The sequence below is a fragment of the Podarcis cretensis genome, assembly GCF_951804945.1.
Source record: "Podarcis cretensis genome assembly, chromosome: 13".
Lineage (NCBI taxonomy): Eukaryota > Metazoa > Chordata > Lepidosauria > Squamata > Lacertidae > Podarcis > Podarcis cretensis.
The window spans coordinates 19,077,774-19,096,444 of record NC_137182.1 but is presented as its reverse complement, the minus strand read 5'-3'; the positions used below and the strand labels follow the sequence as shown (position 1 = coordinate 19,096,444).

The 18,671-nt window shown below is 48.9% G+C and overlaps 1 protein-coding gene across 2 annotated transcripts; it reads right to left on the bottom strand.

Annotated features, from left to right (window-relative positions):
* Positions 1–184: 184 nt before the first annotated feature.
* Positions 185–16,482, bottom strand: RUVBL2 (RuvB like AAA ATPase 2). 2 transcript variants are annotated; one of them, XM_079949785.1, is made up of 16 exons: positions 16,334–16,482; positions 14,597–14,645; positions 13,726–13,781; positions 12,862–13,003; positions 11,926–12,055; positions 11,411–11,477; positions 11,167–11,273; positions 9,350–9,443; positions 8,693–8,816; positions 6,307–6,401; positions 6,064–6,182; positions 4,683–4,802; positions 4,395–4,524; positions 3,138–3,252; positions 928–968; positions 185–299 (listed from the first exon to the last, which is right to left on the bottom strand). In XM_079949785.1, exons 1-15 carry the CDS (start codon positions 16,346–16,348, stop codon positions 943–945), a joined length of 1,389 nt encoding a protein of 462 aa, XP_079805911.1. In that variant the 5' UTR covers positions 16,349–16,482; the 3' UTR covers positions 185–299; positions 928–942. The 2 variants fall into 2 exon arrangements, with proteins under 2 accessions (XP_079805911.1, XP_079805912.1); XM_079949786.1 differs by lacking the exon at positions 928–968.
* Positions 16,483–18,671: the final 2,189 nt, after the last annotated feature.

Sequence of the window (18,671 nt, the reverse complement as noted above, 5' to 3'; positions counted from 1 at the left end):
AATTAAATGTGAAGTTGAGAACTAAAATGTACGTGAAAGCATCACGTTTTTTTTGTATGAGCCACAGAGCACGCAGCTCCAAAGAGGCCCTTCCCATTTACTGCACAAGGCAAAGAAGCTTGCTGAAACACCAGACCGCCCCTCGTTCTGCTGCTGCTTGCCCTACCACTGTAATCACAGCAGGAATTCTCCAAAAGGTTTATTTTACAAAATAATAATACAAGAACATCCATTCACACACACAACCTGAGGCAGGTATTACAAGGACGCCCATCAAGATGTGTCCATGGTCTCTCCCTCTGGAAAACAAAAAGCAGGTGCAAGAGTTCAAGATGGAAGAACACACTCCCCACTTCCCCAAAAAAGAGGATCTCAAAGAGGTTTTCCTCAGTAAAACAAAGAACATCATCCCTGCCACTTGTGAATTTTAAGAGTCCCCAGTTGTAACCTTTCAAGCTGACAGAGACCCCGCCCAGAAGAAGTACCAGAGGACGTGAAACAATCTCTCTGCAAGCCCGTGCTGTAGGCTGAACTGTCTTCCTGGCAAAGGCGGCTAATAGCATTGATCACAAGGTGGTCAACACGTGAGTGGGATGCTTAACTCCTCCCCAGTAGCTGACTGAATGCTGCTAGCTTGGCACTCCACTCTGGCCTAGAAAGCTGTAGGGCACAAATGGGGGGCCTCTGGGCGAGGAAAGGGAGCAGTGAGCCCTCAAGGGCAAGTACAACTGCAAAGCTGCCAGAGCAGGCAGGAAGTCTACTGAAATGCAAGGGGGGGGGCGATGTACCACCACAATTTTTGGAAGTTCCTGCTACCTCTCTGCCACCCCCAGCCCAAACTGGGTTACTCGCTAGGCTACTGGGGGAGCAACTGCTGCACTGCGACCTCCGTGCTTTCAAACTAAAAGCAAACGCTGCTTTACTCACACTTTCATTATTTTCCTACTTGCATGCGTCTCTTGCAGGTACTGAGGATAGAGGATTGGGAGGAATAGGAGGGGATTAAGAGCAGGAAGGCCTACCCTATGTAGTGCACAACAATCGAACAGTTGAGGATTATCCTCTACCCGCCCCACAGGTTCTTCGTAATTCTGATCCTATGAGAGTCGCTCAGTGTCATCACTGCTCATCCCCAGAAGAACCAACTTTCTGGGTCCCAAGCCATTAGCATATGTTGGTCAATGAACACTGCACCAATAACCGCGGAACGAAAAGCAAAAACTAGGCTTATTCTTGCACCCTTTCAATCATGAGAAACATCATGATCATTACTGTCGTGCAACTGGACTTTTCAGTGGATTTGCAGATACGGTACTGAACCCATCCTGTGAATGAGTTTATACGCTGCAACTGGGGCTAGACGTCCTTTGAAGATTTCTCAGCATGGATTGAAGGCAGAATCATATGCTCAGTGCTGCTACCCATTGCCAAGAACAGCATTCCCACGTCAAGTATCCTTCCTCGCCTGCTATTTCAAGCCAGACTTGCCTCGGACGTTTTCTCCACTCTGCACTGCGTTATTGCCTGACCGAGAGGCAGCAACACTAAAAAGTCTGCCCAAACATTTTGGGAAGGGGGTGGAGGAAGAAGAGAACTCAACCCATGCCTGTCATTTTTGACAGAAGTGCTGCACTAGGCATTTTGAAGTTACGTCTTAACAAACCGGAATGCGCATTTGAGGATCGCCTCAAAACAAGGATCTAAAGCAGGGGGCGGCAGTGCTTTTCTGCCTGAGAAGCACAACCTTATGGGGGCCACATACCACATGGTGGTCAAAGCCAGAGGGGAAATTGGTCAGGCAAGAGGCAATATCACAGTTGCAGAATGTATTCAAGTGAAGCAAAAAAAAAGCACAGTTCAAAGTGTTGGTGCTGACCTTTAAAGCCCTAAACGGCCTCGGTCCTGTATACCTGAAGGAGTATCTCCACCCCCATCATTCAGCCCGGACACCGAGATCCAGCGCCAAGGGCCTTCTGGCAGTTCGCTCGCTGCGAGAAGTGAGGTTACAGGGAACCAGGCAGAGGGCCTTCTTGGTAGTGGCGCCCGCCCTGTGGAACACCCTCCCACCAGATGTCAAGGAAATAAGCAGCTATCTTATTTTTAAAAGACATCTGAAGGCATCCCTGTTTAGGGAAGTTTTTAATGTCTGATGCTGTATTGTTTTTAACACTCGATTGGGAGCCGCCCAGAGTGGCTGGGGAAACTCAGCCAGATGGGCAGGGTATAAATAGCAAATTATTATTATTATTATTATTATTATTATTATTATTATTACTGGATAAAGGTGATCACAAGCAGGGCTTGTGAAGGGCCTGGCCCTGGGAGACTCCTGAGGGTCAGTGTCATAGACTGGCTGGGTGCAGAGGAGTGGTGGAAGACACCAGCTGGGGAACCCCTAAGGGAAGAAGGCTCAGAGCCCGGGGACTGGTGGTGGTTGGAGTGGTCGGAGAAGACTGGGAAGAGGAGGCGTTGGAAGCTGAAGAGGTAACACGGCTTAGTGAGTAGGGAGAGTCTGTGGCAGAGAGCAGTCCAGAAGCAGCAAGTGGAGGCAGGGGAGGAGGGGGGCCAAGAGGCAGATATATGGCAGGCTGGTGAAGAAGCCAAGGTGTTTCCCCCTCCTGCTGTGACAAGCTCTCCTCCACCTGGTCTCCTAGAACCCGAAGAGGGATGAAGAGGATGGAGCAGAGACAGAGAGAGCGGAGAAGTCTCAGGTTGCCTGGGAAGGACCCAGGAGGAGGAAGAGACTAAGGGAGCTGTGGGAAGGCAGGGACCTTTGAGTCTCTACAGCTGCCTCGTTGGGGAAAGGCCTACTGGGAAGAGTTGCTGTTAACTTCTCTGACACCTTGTGAGTTATTGCTGACCTGCTCCCGGCTCCCATCAGATAGAGAGGGCTTCTTTATTTGGCCCTGGGCTTGAAGTTCCCCAAACTGATCTAAAGGAATTCAACTGCTCTGTTCTTGTCCTTTACTGGCCTTGACGAAAGCAGAGCTCTCCGTTTTTTCCAAGTGCCTCCTGCGTTTTTCTACTGCAAAAGTCCTACATACACTTCAAAAGCTCTAGCGAGGATGGCCAGGCCTAGCCCCCGGCTGGAGGAGGTTTTCAACCCACACATCCCTTCACCTCAAATTGTTACTCACTGAGTTCATTGAACATGAAGGCATCCTGGTACTCTTTCATGTACTGAGTGGAGCGTGACTCATCCAGGAACAGCGAGTACACGCGCTTGATGTCGTCCACCTGAACCTCTGTGCCCTGTGAATGGCGAGGGAGAGAGGTCAGGGCTCCCAGCAGGAGAAGAGCACAGCACAAACTCCAGCAAAGTTTCACCACTCCAGACAACTCCCTCCAACTAGTCCTGGGAATGAGAACTGAGGACGACTATGGGCTTCCAAACGCTTCTAGTTTTATGCCTCCCCCTCAACTCTTCTCCAAGAGCTTAGGGGTTTTGATAAAGAGATGCCACTGACTCTCTAAGCCAGGCATAGGCAAATTCTGGCCCTCCAGATGTTTGGGACTACAATTCCCATCACCCCTAGCTAACAGGACCAGTGGTCAGGGATTATGGGAAGTGTAGTCCCAAAAAAATCTGGAGGGCCGAAGTTTGCCTATGCCTGCTCTAAGCTCCCAACATACCTCCCATCGTGGGAGTTAGCAGTCCAAGGTATCAGGAGGGAGCCACGTTGGCAAATGCTGTCCTAACGGCACCAAAACATTTTTGCTCCAAACTCCAGTCCAGGAGCAGATGCACTTGGTAATCTGTGCCCCTCTGCTTCCGATTGCTTTTTAAGACAGTGGGGATTTTAAATGGTTGTAAGCATAGCACACAGACACTAGAAGGATGGGATAGACCTTTTTAGAACAATGGGATAGACGCCTGAAGGAGAGTCTCCACCCCTATCATTCAGCCCGGACACCGAGGTCCAGCTCCGAGGGCCTTTTGGCAGCTCCCTCACTGCGAGAAGTGAAGCTACAGGGAACCAGGCAGAGGGCCTTCTTAGTAGTGGCGCCCTCCCTGTGGAACGCCCTCCCATCAGATGTCAAGGAAACAAATATCCACCTGACTTTTAGAAGACATCTGAAGGCAGCCCTGTTTAGGGAAGTTTTTAATGTATGATGTTTTAACATGTTTTTAATATTCTGTTGGAAGCCGCCCAGAGTGGCTGGGGAGGCCCGGCCAGATGGGCAGGGTATAAGTAATAAATTATTATTATTTATGGAAAATGAAGCTCCTGATATGCACACACACACACACTAGGGCACAAGTAGGGTGTTCCTGCAAGCTGCGGGTCAGACTGAGAAGAGAGGGAGAAAAAGTAAGGATTTATTGGCCTTTTGAAGAATGGCAGCACAGGAATTGTGGAAGTCCCCGGCCTCTACAGAGTGCCAGAGCTCACCTTCCTCTTGCGACACACCAAGCTGGCGGCTGTGATGAGCTGGATGGCATAGCGCAGGGAGGTCTCCAAGCCGATGCGCGTCAGCACGGTGTAGGCGTCTTCGTTCATCTCGACATCCTCCTCCTCACACCTGCAAGAGATATTCCAGCTCAGAATAAGGAAAGCTTCCACAGAGCAGGGCAAGACGCCGGAACAGCAACAGCAAAACTGTGGTGCGGTAAGACGGGCCGGGCGGAAGCATCCCTCCGAGGCAGAAACTGCTGCACCCTCAAGCTCCCTCTGGCTCACCGGATTTTAAGGATCTGCTTGGTCTCCTTGTCGCTGTAAGGGGAGGTCGAGATGATGAGCATGCGGTCCAGGAGGTCAATGGGGATGCCGTGGGGGCTCTGGTAGTTGGTGCCACGAATCCTGCATCGGAGAGGACAGACCCAGAATGAGAGGCGGCTGAAGGACCTCCGTTCCTGCCAGCCTGGTGTCAGGCGTGGAGAGTCCTCCCCTCCCTTTGGTAACTTCGCAGACAAGAATTAACGAGCAGTTCTTATTTTATAGTCCTTTTCATTCAGTTACCTGGTTGCGAGCAAAAATCCACATCTCTCCACAAGGAGAGCAGTTGGCTACTCTAAATCCTCCTGCTTCCGTCTCCCGCAACGTCCTGGCGCCAACGGAAAGTTCCTCCTCCTCTGCATTCTTTGTTCTCTAATATGGACGGACTTCTTAGTTCTTGGGGAGGGAGGATCCCGCACCATAGCTGTCAAAGTTTCCCTTTTTTGAAGGGAAATTCCCTTATTCCAAATAGGATTCCTCGAAGAAAAGGGAAAAGTTGACAGCTATGTCCCCCACACCCTCTAATGACGTCTCTGCTGGCTGTTCCCTCCCTCCTGTTTCTCTCTCTGTTATCTCATAACTAGGCAACTCCTGTTGAAGCTGCTCAGTGTCTGTGTCTCTCTCTGCTCCTGAAACCACTGGAAACTGGAGGGAAGCAAATCTTCCCTTTCCCCCTCCTCCTCTTCAAAGAGGAGCTTATCCGCCTGAGAATGCGTTCCCCAATCCTCTGATTCAGACCATTCCCTGACACATGGTGGCAAGGAATCTCCTCTAGGCAGCAGGCATATTCCTCTCAGCCTCTCCCTGTATGCAGGACAGGTCCTCCATATCGCTGCTGCATTCAGTCCAGTGACGTAGAGCCATGTCTTCAAAAACCACTTACTTAAATACCAACAGCTTTCCATCAATCTAGTTGTGACTTCATCAGCAATGGCTGGCATCTCCATCACCTCCTCTCTGCAGATGTCGCTCACAGTCTCCCCATCCCAACCACAAGGCATCTTCCCACAGTGCCCTTGTCTACCACCACCCTGCCTGCATTCTTGACTGCAGAGAAAAAGCCTGTCTCTAGCCCGGCTTAGGCACCTCTGCCAGTGAATAAGGACCTGACTAGGCTTTTCAGAAGCAAAAAAAGAGGTTTCAGTGTTCTGCCCAGCTTGTGTGCTCTGCTTCATGGCAGGTGCAGTTAGTTACAGGAGGCATGGAAGAATTACGTCATTGCCTGGGTCACTGAGAAATGGGATTCTGATCAGCGACTAGTCAGCCGCCAAAACGCCACCACGCTCGGTGCCCGACTGTCCGGTGATATGGTGCCATGCCCCACCCCACGGTGAACTCTGCCAACCTGGTGATGCCTCGATTGGTAGCCATGATGAGGACAGGTGCCATGTCACTCTCCAGGGCCCGGTTCAGGAAGGAGAAGCACTCAATGTCCAGCATGTGAACCTCGTCAATGAACAATACCTGGAAGGGAAATGGGGGGTAAAGGAGGAGAATGGCATTGCCCACCCAGCAAAACACTCACACGAGAGGAAAGCATGGAAGAGAGCAGCGGAGGGTGCAACACGTGCTCTAAAACGGGACTCACCCCTGGGATCACCTCGGCCTTGCCCTCCTCTCGCCACTCAGCGACCTTGGCGTTGATCTGCTCTCGTACCTCGGATTTTATCTCCCCTGTGTCACCTGGGAGCATACACAAGATGAGGGAGGGGAAGGAGGAGACATGAACAGTTGCCTCTTCAAAAACAGGGCTGCCTTCAGATGTCTTCTAAAAGTCAGAGAGTTGTTTATTTCCTTGACATCTGATGGGAGGGCATTCCACAGGGTCTGAGCCACTACCAAGAAGGTCCTCCACCTGGTTCCCTGTAACCTCACTTCTCGCAGTGAGGGAACCACCAGAAGGCCCTCGGAGCTGGACCTCAGTGTCTGGGCTGAACAATGGGGGTGAAGATGCTCCTTCAGGTATACAGGACCGAGGCTGTTTAGGGCTTTAAAGGTCAGCACCAGCACTTTGAATTATGCTCGGAAACATACTTGGAGCCAATGTAGGTCTTTCAGGACTGGTGTTATAGGGTCTTGGCGGCCACTCTCAGTCCAGATACAATGATGCAGCAGCCTAAATTTCTGCAAAACCCTCCAAGTAAGGGGTCAGCAAATGTTTCCAGCAGGGGGCCAGTCCACTGTCCCTCAGAACCTGTGGGGGGCCGGACTATATTTTTTTGGGGGGGGGATAACGGATTCCTATGCCCCACAAATAACCCAGAGATGCATTTTAAATAAAAGGACACATTCTACTCATGTAAAAACACCCTGATTCCCGGACCGTCCGTGGGCCGTATTTAGAAGGTGATTGGGGGGCCACTAGGGGGCGCATTGGAAGATGGCCGACAATACCATCTCTCCGACCCACACAGGGTAATTAAGAGGCTGTTATGGGAGTAGGCAGCCTCCCTTGTTGCCCCAAGGAAATGGGGAACACTGCCCTTGCCTGCTGTGCCCATAAATCACCCCCTAATTCGAAAGAAGGGGGTGAGGGCCCTAGGCAGAATACCCCCGTGTGGACCTCAGCTCTCCTGGACGCTGTCTCTGATCGCACACTAGTTGCAGCAATTTGGAATAATTAATTACAAAAGAAGCAAATGCACATATTTCAAGTGAAGAAGGGGTGTGAAGTCTGCTAATTTAAGTGACCTCTGCGAAAGAAGACGACAGGTTGGAGAAACAGGAATACAGTGGTGCCTCGCAAGACGAAAAGAATCCGTTCCGTGAGTCTCTTCGTCTTGCAGTTTTTTCGTCTTGCAAAGCAAGCCCATTAGCGGCTTAGCGGCTTAGTGGATCAGCTGTTAAGCGGCTTAGCGGATCAGCTGATAAGCGAGCGGCTTAGCGGCTTAGTGGATCAGCTGATAAGTGGCTTAGCGGCTTAGAAAAGGGGGGGAGGGGAAAAAACCCGCAGGAACTCGCAAGACATTTTCATCTTGCGAAGCAAGCCCATAGGAAATTCGTTTTGCAAAGCACCTCCAAAACGGAAAACCCTTTCGTCTAGCGGGTTTTCCGTCTTGCGAGGCATTCGTCTTGCGGGGCACCACTGTATTTTACGATGAGGATACACCAAAGGCTGGGTATGTTGACAACGGGACTGAATGGGGGACGGGGACCTTTTTTACTTTCCTTCTATGTGATTTACAAGGACCCCTCCTCATTAGAATCGTCGGTTGAACTGACCCAAGCAGGATGATTAAGGTCTGTGTGGAGATAAACTTTAACCAAAAGTATGCTTTATGGAGATCGAGAAGCAATAAGAGCTTTTGGGAATGGCGCAGCAATTAATTCGGAGTCGCCATCTTGCCAAAGGATTTATAGCCGGGAGGAAAAACGGACTTGTTTTCAGACTGCATTCCTAGTGAATCTCCTCAAAGGTTTTGAGAAAGGAGGCAGATTGGTGAAGATTAATGACGCTAAGACTGTTTTGATGTATGGAAGTGATGTTATATGGAAAATGTCTGGATATGGCTACTGGATAAAAAAAATAATATCCACGCAGGATTACAAACTGTTCTAACCAGCTTGCGGAGACTATCAGAGGTCAGAAAGAGAAAGGAAAAATATATGAAAATAACAACAAGAGATGTGGGAAAACAATAAGAAAGGACTGGATAGTACTGTGAACATCATAAGGTTAGATTTGTGGACATTAAAACAGCAGTAAGAAGCAAGAAGTTGATTGGATCCCCTTCGGAACTTGAAATATGGGTACCCCCAACAAAAATTTAAAATTCGGCTGTGTAATTTGGAATTTATGTAATTTGGTTTGATTTGATGTGATTGGTCGGTTAATAAAAAATTATTCTTAGTATTTAGAAGGCGATTGGACCGGATCTGGCCCCGGGCCTTAGTTTGCCTACCCATGCTCCAACTCCAGGTTTCCATTGAACGACTTCCACCCCACTCCCTCCAGTTCATCCATATCGTCATACCAGAGAAGAGTGCGAGGAATCCCTGTGTGCGGCTGTTGATGACATCAATTTCGTGCAGCGAGACTGTGTGCACCACTTCCTTGCGCTTCTGCAGCTCCCCGTCAGGGCACTGGACAAACTTGGTCTGGGACAGAGAATAATATAGGCAGTTGGAAGACCTGAATGCTTCTCGTGCCTGGCACCCAAGCCCATTCATGCTCAAGCCCAGGGGCAGGAAACTCTTGCAAGACAAAGACATACAAAGCTAACTTAAACTGTGGGTCCATCTATCTGCTCTAACAGCCAGCAACTCTCTTAAGGCGGGGATGGGGAACCTGCGGCCCTCGGGATGTTGCTGGACTACAACTTGCATTGGCCCTAGCCAGCATGGCAGATGGTAAAGGATGATGGGAGTTGTAGTCTAAGAACATCTGGAGGACCACAGGTTCCTCATCCCTGCCTTAGGGTCTCAGGTCCATCTCCCCAAGATCCTTTGACCTGGAGATGTTGGGGAATGAGCTGGGCACTTTCTGTGTGCGAAGCAGGTGCTCCACTGAGCTATGGCATCTAACTACGGCATGCAAAGATCTACCCTCACAGGCAGCCACCATCAACGGAGCCTTGGGATCTCCCATCACCTCCCATCCATTTGCACTTCTCACCCCCCACTGCAAATACCTGCGAACCCATAGCATCATAGTCCCTTGCCCGGGTAAAGGAGCGTCCTAGTTTGGTGATCTTCCCCGTGGCTTTGTCAATGGTAATGACATCCCTGCGGACACAAAAAGGAGGAAATATGAGGACTGGGCCCTGCCTTTCGGTTCTGGGTGGAAGACAGCTCGCAAAGGACCCACCCGCCATCGCAAGTTAATTTATCTTCTCTCCTCAAAACTGATGCACGGGTTAAAGAGCGCTTAGTAGGGTAGGCTGTATTTCTTTCTATTTGTGGTTATGGGTGGCAAGGAGCCTAACCTACACTAATCAGGCTTCAATAACTCCACCAGCAAGGGTAGCTCTGCCAAGGCCCTCCCTGCTCTGGGGAGAAAATGCAGTGGTAAGGAGGATCTTCAGTTTTATGATGTTTAGGTGAAATACAAAAGGGGTGGAGCCAGAGGAAGCTGAGCTAGTCACTCTGTTCAAGCCTGAGCTGCGTAACTTCATTCTTGCTAAATTCATATAACGTTGCTGCACTATCAGGGTGGGATGGGACACTGCAGCTGGCAAGTGTAAATGAATGCTTGGCTGCCAAACCTACCGTATTTTTTGCTCTATAAGACTCACTTTTTTCCCTCCTAAAAAGTAAGGGGAGATGTGTGTACGTGTTACGGAGCGAATGCAGGCTGCGCAGCTATCCCAGAAGCCAGAACAGTAAGAGGGATTGCTGCTTTCACTGAGCAGCGATCCCTCTTGCTGTTCTGGCTTCTGAGATTCAGAATGGTTTTTTTTCTTGTTTTCCACCTCCAAAAACTAGGTGCGCCTTGTGGTCTGGTGCGTCTTATAGAGCGAAAAATACGGTAGCTGTAATTTGTGGACCTCTGCATTAATGATTCTGAGTCAATGTTCTCATGTAAGGGATACACATACTGTCTATCTGTTCTGTAAGAGAGTCAGCAGCTTTAGAAGACATTTAGAGGCAGCCCTGTATATGGAAACCTTTCAATGTGTAATGTTTTATTATGTTTTTATATATGTTGGAAGCCGCCCAGAGTGGCTGGGGCAACCAAGTAAGATGGGCAGGATATCATCATTATTATCATCATCATTATTATTAGACATGGGCCGTGCTGTGGTCTAAACCACTGGGCCACTTGGGCTCGCCGATCGGAAGGTCGGCGGTTCAAATCCCTGTGATGGGTTGAGCTCCCGTTGCTCTGTCCCAGCTCCTGCCAACCTAGCAGTTCAAAAGCACGTCTGTGCAAATAGATAAATAGATACTGCTGTGGCGGGAAGGTAAATGGCGTTTCCGTGCGCTCTGGTTTCCATCATGGTGTCCAGAAGTGGTTTAGTCATGCTGGCCACATGACCCGGAAAGCTGTCTGGGGACAAACGCCGGCTCCCTCGGCCTGAAAGCGAGATGAGCACCTCAACCCCAAAGTCGGCTTTGACTGGACTTAACCGTCCAGGGGTCCTTTACCTTTTTACCTTACTATTATTATTAATTTATGTCGGCCTGCAGGGGCAAAGTATAAAGACTGCTGAACTTCAGGCCTTCCCAAGCAATGTCCTCTCATTTCCAGGTAATGTATTAAATACTCCTGTGTGCTATTCACGAACTGTGTTCACCTTCATCACTCCTTCAGTGTTAGACATTCCCCACCCCATCCTTTCTTGCTTCGATTTGTCACTCGAGTGTGCTTCCCTGTTGTCCACAGAAACCAGCAATCCTGGCTTCCTTCACAGATACCAAACAGCTCAGGAACCCTAACTCTCTGTGCCCTTCCCCACTGGCTCTCCCTTCGCACCTGTGCCCACCTCCACGCCCGGCCCTGGCTCACCCAGCCTGCACTTTCTCCTTGGTCAGGGACTCAATCATCTTGGTGCCCAAGTCATAGATGGTCTCCATCTCGGTTGTCTTCAGTGTCAGCTTCCCTACCTTTGCACCCTGCAATGAGAAGGACACAGTCAACATCCCTCCAGCGCTTATTACCTTGATAAATGGGCTGCAGTGTGCAGTGCTGCCATTACTGGGTAATAGCTAGCCTGCCATCTCCCCTGCGTTATACTCCGGCCTCAACTCACAGTGCCAGTCGCCGGGCGATCTATTTGGATCTCAACCACTTCACCTTCAATGATTTCTGTTTCCTCCCTGCAAGAATAAGGGGATAAAACTGATCTCAGCAGGTAAAGAGAGTAGACTGCAGAGTACCTCACGTTCATCAAAAAAGAAGAGCTGGAAATATAATTTCAGAGGCAGTTGAGGAATCCAATAGGCCTTGCTTTGCGGTGTGTGCCACTCTCCAGCCAGAGAATTTAAGACAATGGCTCCTAGTTTATTTTTTGAAGACCTATTTTATCCCATTAGCAGCTAAGGTGGCATTAAACGCACCGTGCAAAATGCTACAAAAGCCAAAATCAACCACAAAACATGTTGCTGCCCAGCTCTCATACTCAACAAGTTTTTTCAAAGTTTCCTAGAATCCTCCTTGTTGATTCCCCTCACTTCTGTTTGAATTCTCCAGTGCCCAGCCTCAACGTCCTGTTTTAAACTCCCAAGCCACCCGCAGAGAACAAAAGACCTCCCGGCTGCTCCTCACTTGATACGGACGCCAATGGAGCGCCGGAAGGCTTGAGTCAGCGCCTCTGTCTTGCTCATCTCCAAGGAGAAGATCTCGCTGCCAGCAATGGCTGTGAAAGGGGTGTCAAGGCCCAGGGCCTGCGCCATTCCTGAGAGAAGAAATGGCTGCTTGGTTACAATGCATGACTTCTTTCTCTTTTTTCATTCTTTAATTTATATTTTATACATTTATTTACATTTTACACGTTCTTTTATACATTTAAAAAATATTTTGACAAGTAAGATTCATAAATAAATAAGAATCAAAATGTGCACCCCACCACCAAGACCATTCCATTGTAACTATCCAACCTCCCAAAATTTCAAAACCTCTTGCGATGGCTTGACCCCTTTCCGTTTTAACAGTACAAATTCTACAAACACCTCCCATATATCCTCAAAATCATTTCTGCATATTCCCTGTCTTAACTTAATGGCACATGTTAATTTATGATTAATAGCTATATCCCACACCTCTTTATACCATTCTTCCATTTTATATTCTGCTTGCCCCTTCTACTTCCTGGCTACAGTCGTACCTCGTTACGTCAGTCTCTGGTTGCGTTTTTTCAGGATACGAATGCAGCAAATCTGGAAGTATATACTTCTGGGTTTCACCACACGCGAATGCGCAGCACTCTGAGCGTCTCGCACATGCACAAAACTCTCTATTGCACCGTGCGCATGCGCAGAAGCGGTACTGTACTTGCGGACTTTTCGAGATGTGAACAGCACCCCGGAACGGATCGAGTCCGTAACTAGAGGTACTGTATTTGTGCAGCTGTCAATAAATTTGTGAACAAGTGCTTCATAGCCTGTGAACCTTCCACTCCATTGTAAATTGATAATAATGCTACCTCTGGTACTATCCCTACTTCAGGTGTCAGCAGAAGTAGTTTTTGTGTCTGGACCTTACCCATAGCAATGGCGGTCTTTCCCGTGCCTGGTTGGCCAGCGATCAGGACGGCCCGACCAGCAATCTTCCCCTCCTTGATCATCTCCAAGATCACACCAGCAGCTCGACGGGCAGCTAGTTGGCCTACCATGCCCTGGGACACCTAGCCAGGTGGTGGGGAGAGGGAGAGAAAACAGTGAAGGAACAGGAAAACCAAAAGGCCCCACACTTCATTTATTCCCTTGTTTGCACAATCACAGATCCGTATTGCTCTCAAACACATACACAGCACCCTACCTTCCTCATTTCCTCCTCATTCCCACTCTGTACTATCCCTTATTTATTCATTTTTATTTCACCCTGCCCCCTGTAATTCCATTAATGCACCCACAAACATCAAAAAGCTACATAAAGGCTTATGATCCCAATGGCAACACGTATAGCTTTCATTCGAGCCACTTGCATTCACCCATTTCATTACCCTCCAGCAACCCACTCGCATCCCCCTCTTGCATGGAAAATGCTGGGAAAGGGGCTAATCTATAGTTTATATGATGTTGGCAAATCCCTTACTTTCCACTCCAGTTGGCTGGACAAAGATAACCAGAGGCAGAGCAGGGTGAGAGCGTCAGCGTTAAAACCCAGGAAGCTTTAGCACTTTCAAAGTTATGTGCATAGAAAAAACATGATCATACTACATACGTGGCCCCAGAAACATGTGTCTCTACATCCACAATGCATAGCAACAACCTCTGTACCACTCATCTGTTATTATATATTCTGAAAGCTCCTAGTATTCCACTTTCTATTTGATTAGATTTTACCAATTACCCACCCACCCACCCACCAATCTAGCAACTCTCTGAAAGCTCTTTTTCCAGGTACCTGTCTGGGTTCCAACGTATCATCTAAGCCAAGTCCTCTAATGTGGGAGTGGGCACCTGTGTGAGAGACATGCAGACTATTATTAGATGGCCAGTGACCCACAAACCCATCTGCCCCTTGATCAAATATGCTTTTTTAAAGCATTTACTTCCATGGAGAAAGCAACATAATCTTCACTGAGGAACTTGACAAGTCCTATTCAGGCATTTGCTTCAACTCTTTCGGTTGTCATCTGTCTGTCTCAAGAGATAATGGAGTGTGCCCCCAGGGGTGAAGTCAAACCACTGGAGAATCACAGCGCCCGCTGTGGCTGTAGAGACTGGTAACTCGTATTGTGCCTCCCGCATTGTTTTTGCTGCGTTAACAGCACCAAAGTAACCTCTCCAGGGTGCAAACAGTGCGCATGGAGGTCCTGAGCTGCCCAGATGACATGACCCCTTTCTCAGCCTCACTGATGTGGTCCAAAAGCAAGCAGAGCAATACATTTGGCACCAGCTTGGCTGCCAGAGTTACCGGAAGGAGGTGTACAAGATGCCATCCAAGGGTTAAAGGTGTACAGTGATGGAAGACCTGCCCGAATGTCCATTGGCATGGCAGTGCCTGTCCGCTGAGCCCAGGAGCACCTATGCACATTCAACTGAAATGCATACAAGATTCTTGTGCAATTTAGAATCCAAATAACACAGAGTTCCCAATTGCACAAAGGCTCCTCAGCATGTTTGGTCAGGCATGCAAAGTCCCTTTCATTTGCATGCCCCCAGTTCTTTATACACTTTTAACCCCCATGTGTTTAGACAAATACCTGAAAAGTGTTATAATAAATTGGAACGCCAGGGAGACAATCCCAGGTCAAGGAGCAATGGAAACTCACCAATCCGTTCAATCCGGGTGACATCCCGAACTTCAGGGACCTTGGTAGCCTGAAAGAGAAAATGATTTAATGAGGCCTGCCAAAATCCAGGTATCAGTGGACACATTTCGGAGGAAGAGTTACACTACATTTCATACCTCATCACCACAAAGCATTCTAAACACAAGCATTCTAAATCCTTTCACGTATTTGGATGTGACTTTCCACAACTACTGAATACCCAGTTTCTGAAACAATCAAGTGATGGATATAGAAAGGGCAAAGAAGGATGACGAAGATGGAGGAGAGAAAACCTTGCCTTTTTCCTTGACTGGGCCTCAAGGTTTACAAGGTAAAACCACAAAACGTAAATGTTTGCAGGCTATATCTGCAAAGCTTATATGAGAGCCCATGTGGTGTCCTTAAGAGGGGTGCAGTGGTTGGCGTGACAGAAAACCCCTTACTCAGCCATTCAGTGACCATCACCATCCAGCTCAGCCTTGAAATTCACTAACGACAATCAGCCTCAAATTAACTGATGCAGGGAAATGAAAGTTAACCATGGATAAGAGGAGACTGAAGGGAGATATTATAACCATCTTCCAATATCTAAACGGCTGTCACATAGAAGGTGGAACAAGCTTGTTTCCTCCTGCTCTTGAGGGCAGGACCCAAATCAATGGCTTCAAGTCACAAGAAAGGAGATTCTGACTATACTGTACAACAGGAAGAATTTTCTGAGAATCACTGAACTGTAGAGTTGGATGGGATCCCCAACCACTTGCAAGGCAGGAATCCCAACAGGCAGGCCCCAATCCAATTTGAAGCCATACTAGATCCTGCTTTTATCGCTACACTACACAGGGAGCTTTCTTGACAGCAAGGACTATCCCACAGTGGAACAGGCTCCCTCCGACGAATGACATGGACGCTTTAGTTGAAATTCCTGCATTGCCAGGGGTTGGTCTAGGTGACCATTTGGGGTGGCTTTCAACTCTAGAATTTTATCCCAGCTGGAGCTCCTTGGAGAAAAATCCGGATTTGAAAACGCATGAGATGGATGTATCTGTCTTCAGTAAGGGGTGGGGGTGAAACCTGTGGCCCTCCGGTTCTCGCTGGACTATGCCCATTATGGAATTGTAGGTTTAGAAGGGACCCCAGGGGTCATCCAGTCCACCCCCCCCCGCAATGCTGGAATCTCAGCTAAAGCATTCATGACAGGCGGCCATCCAACCTCTGCTTAAAAACCTCCAAGGAAGGAGAGCCCATGACCTCCCAAGGCAGACTCCATTCCACTGTCGGAAAGTTCTTCCTCATGTTTAGTCGGTATCTCCTTTCTTGCAACTTGAATCATCCCTGACTGCTGGCCATGGGGGGCCGGGGCTGATGGGAATCACCACAGCATTGTAGGGGTTGGGAGGGCCCGCGAGGGTGATCTGGCCCGACCCCCTGCAAAGCCAGGACCATTTTTTGCCCCCCACGTGGGACTCGAACTCACGACCCTGAAATTCAGAGTCTGCTGTTCTGACAAACTGAGCTGTCCCAGGTTGCGGTCGGGAGTCCCACAAACTACTGAGGAGATTCCCCACCCCCACTCCCCTCAGATGGGGCCGGTGAGGCTCCGGGGGCAGCCCTAGGGCGACGCACGGAGGCAAACGGAGGGCAGGGGGGCGCCCCGGACCCCCCTTCCTCCCCACCCAAAAAAGTTCCGATTAATCCGGGTCTCTTTCCTGGAAGGGAAAGAGGCTTGTCGCTCACCGCGGCGGTTGCCATGCTGCTGCTGCTGCTGCTCCTACTTCAGTCTCGCGCCGTCTCTAAGCACCAGCCCGCTCCGCCCGCCCCAACAGCTTCAGCAGCCCGGGAGCAGAAGCCGGAAACAGGAAGCGGTCCTTACACGGAGGGTGCCGCTCTAGCTGACCTCTATTGTCGTCCCGGTCCTCCAGCTTTCCCGACGGATTACTAGGCTCCCGCAGCCGCGCTGGGGCTGATGGGAGTTGTAGTCCGAAACGTGGGGGAGGGGGATGGTTTTGAAGGAATTTTAAACGTTCTGGCCACCGCCTTACACTGGTTCACAGATCACTGTTCATTTTTATTTTTTTTTGCTTGACGTCCGCCTGTCTCTAGAGACTATTATTATTATTATTATTACTATTATTATTATTATTATTATTATTATTTAGTCACTTTATCTTGCCCAAGGCAACCTGTCGCAGAAAAATTATGGGTTGGCTTTTGCTGCCCACCTCCCTGATGTAAACGAGACGTCATCCCCAAGGGATTTAGTATCCTCAAAGCCCATTATCAGCCATAGACAAATAGATGGAGGTAGGATCCAGTGAAAGCAAGACGGATCTTTATTTTTCTGTTGCAACTAGATCCGCTGCCCCGCCACACATGCACACCTCCTTGCAAGGAGGTGAGAGACCACGAACAAAGTGTGCAGGAACCTTTAAAGACTTGAAACACCGCCCAATCCCTTAGCAAAAGCCGCCCCTAAAAGCATCATGCATACAAAATCGGCCTTATATGCTCAAATCATCTTGCCCCAGCAAGCAACCTGTACCAGCTGAAGTTTCCAAAGCGACTTCAGAGGTAGCCTCACATATAACATATTGCAGTAATCTAACCTAGAAGTTACCTAGAACTTCTGCCATGCATATCCTGTGCCAGGGACACGGTTCGTTCTTCCAGGCCTCAGAAAGTTTTAGCCACACTGCCTGTAAGAACACCACACTATTGATTCAGGGCTCAAATTGGTTTTATTGAACACGACGACGAAACAAAAACTGGAGTAGGGGGTGATTTATTTTAGGTACAGTGGTACCTCGGGTTAAGAACTTAATTTGTTCTGGAGGTCTGTTCTTAACGTGAAACTGTTCTTAACCTGAAGCACCACTTTAGCTAATGGGGCCTCCTGCTGCTGCCGCACCACCAGAGCGTGGTGGCAATTTCTGTTCTCATCCTGAAACAAAGTTCTTAACCCGAGGTAATATTTCTGGGTTAGCGGAGTCTGTAACCTGAAGCATATGTAACCTGAAGCCTATGTAACCCGAGGTACCACTGTAGTTTGGTTCCCAGCTCAAAAACATGGGACCTCTTAGAATAGCTGTCACTTTGATGCAGCAGCTAACTGCTCCCTATCTCGGAACACTTCCACTGTAAGCTATCTTGTCCAGTCCCCTTCCCCCTTTGTGCGTGTTCATATATATACCATACATAATCTATATTAACATAGTGGCTTTAGCATGGGATGGGGTTTAATCAACAAACAGTATTGTGTAGTGATGTGGGAGACTAGGGTTCAAATCCCCTCTCGGACATGAACTTCACTGGGTGACCTTGGGCGAGTCACCAACTGCCTCAGTCAAACCTCACAGGGTTGATGTGATGATAATATTGGGAGGGGGGAAAGGATGTAGGCCACTTTGAGCTCCTTGAGTGAAAGGTGGCAGGTTGTTGTTGTTTAGTCGTTTAGTCGTGTCCGACTCTTCGTGACCCCATGGACCAGAGAATGCCAGGCACTCCTGTCCTCCACTGCCCCCCGCAGCTTGGTCAGACTCATGCTGGTAACCTCGAAAACACTATCCAACCATCTCGTCCTCTGTCGCCCCCTTCTCCTTGTGCCCTCCATCTTTCCCAACATCAGGGTCTTCTCCAGGGAGTCTTCTCTTCTCATGAGGTGGCCAAAGTACTGGAGCCTCAGCTTCACAATCTGTCCTTCCAGTGAGCACTCGGGGCTGATTTCCTTCAGAATGGAGAGGTTTGATCTTCTTGCAGTCCATGGGACTCTCAAGAGTCTCCTCCAGCACCATAATTCAAAAGCATCAATTCTTCGGCGATCAGCCTTCTTTATGGTCCAGCTCTCACTTCCATACATCACTACTGGGAAAACCATAGCTTTAACTATACGGACCTTTGTTGGCAAGGTGATGTCTCTACTTCTCAAGATGCTGTCTAGGCCTGTCATTGCCCTTCTCCCAAGAAGCAGGCGTCTTTTAATTTCGTGGCTGCTGTCACCATCTGCAGTGATCATGGAGCCCAAGAAAGTAAATTCTCTCACTGCCTCCATTTCTTCCCCTTCTATTTGCCAGGAGGT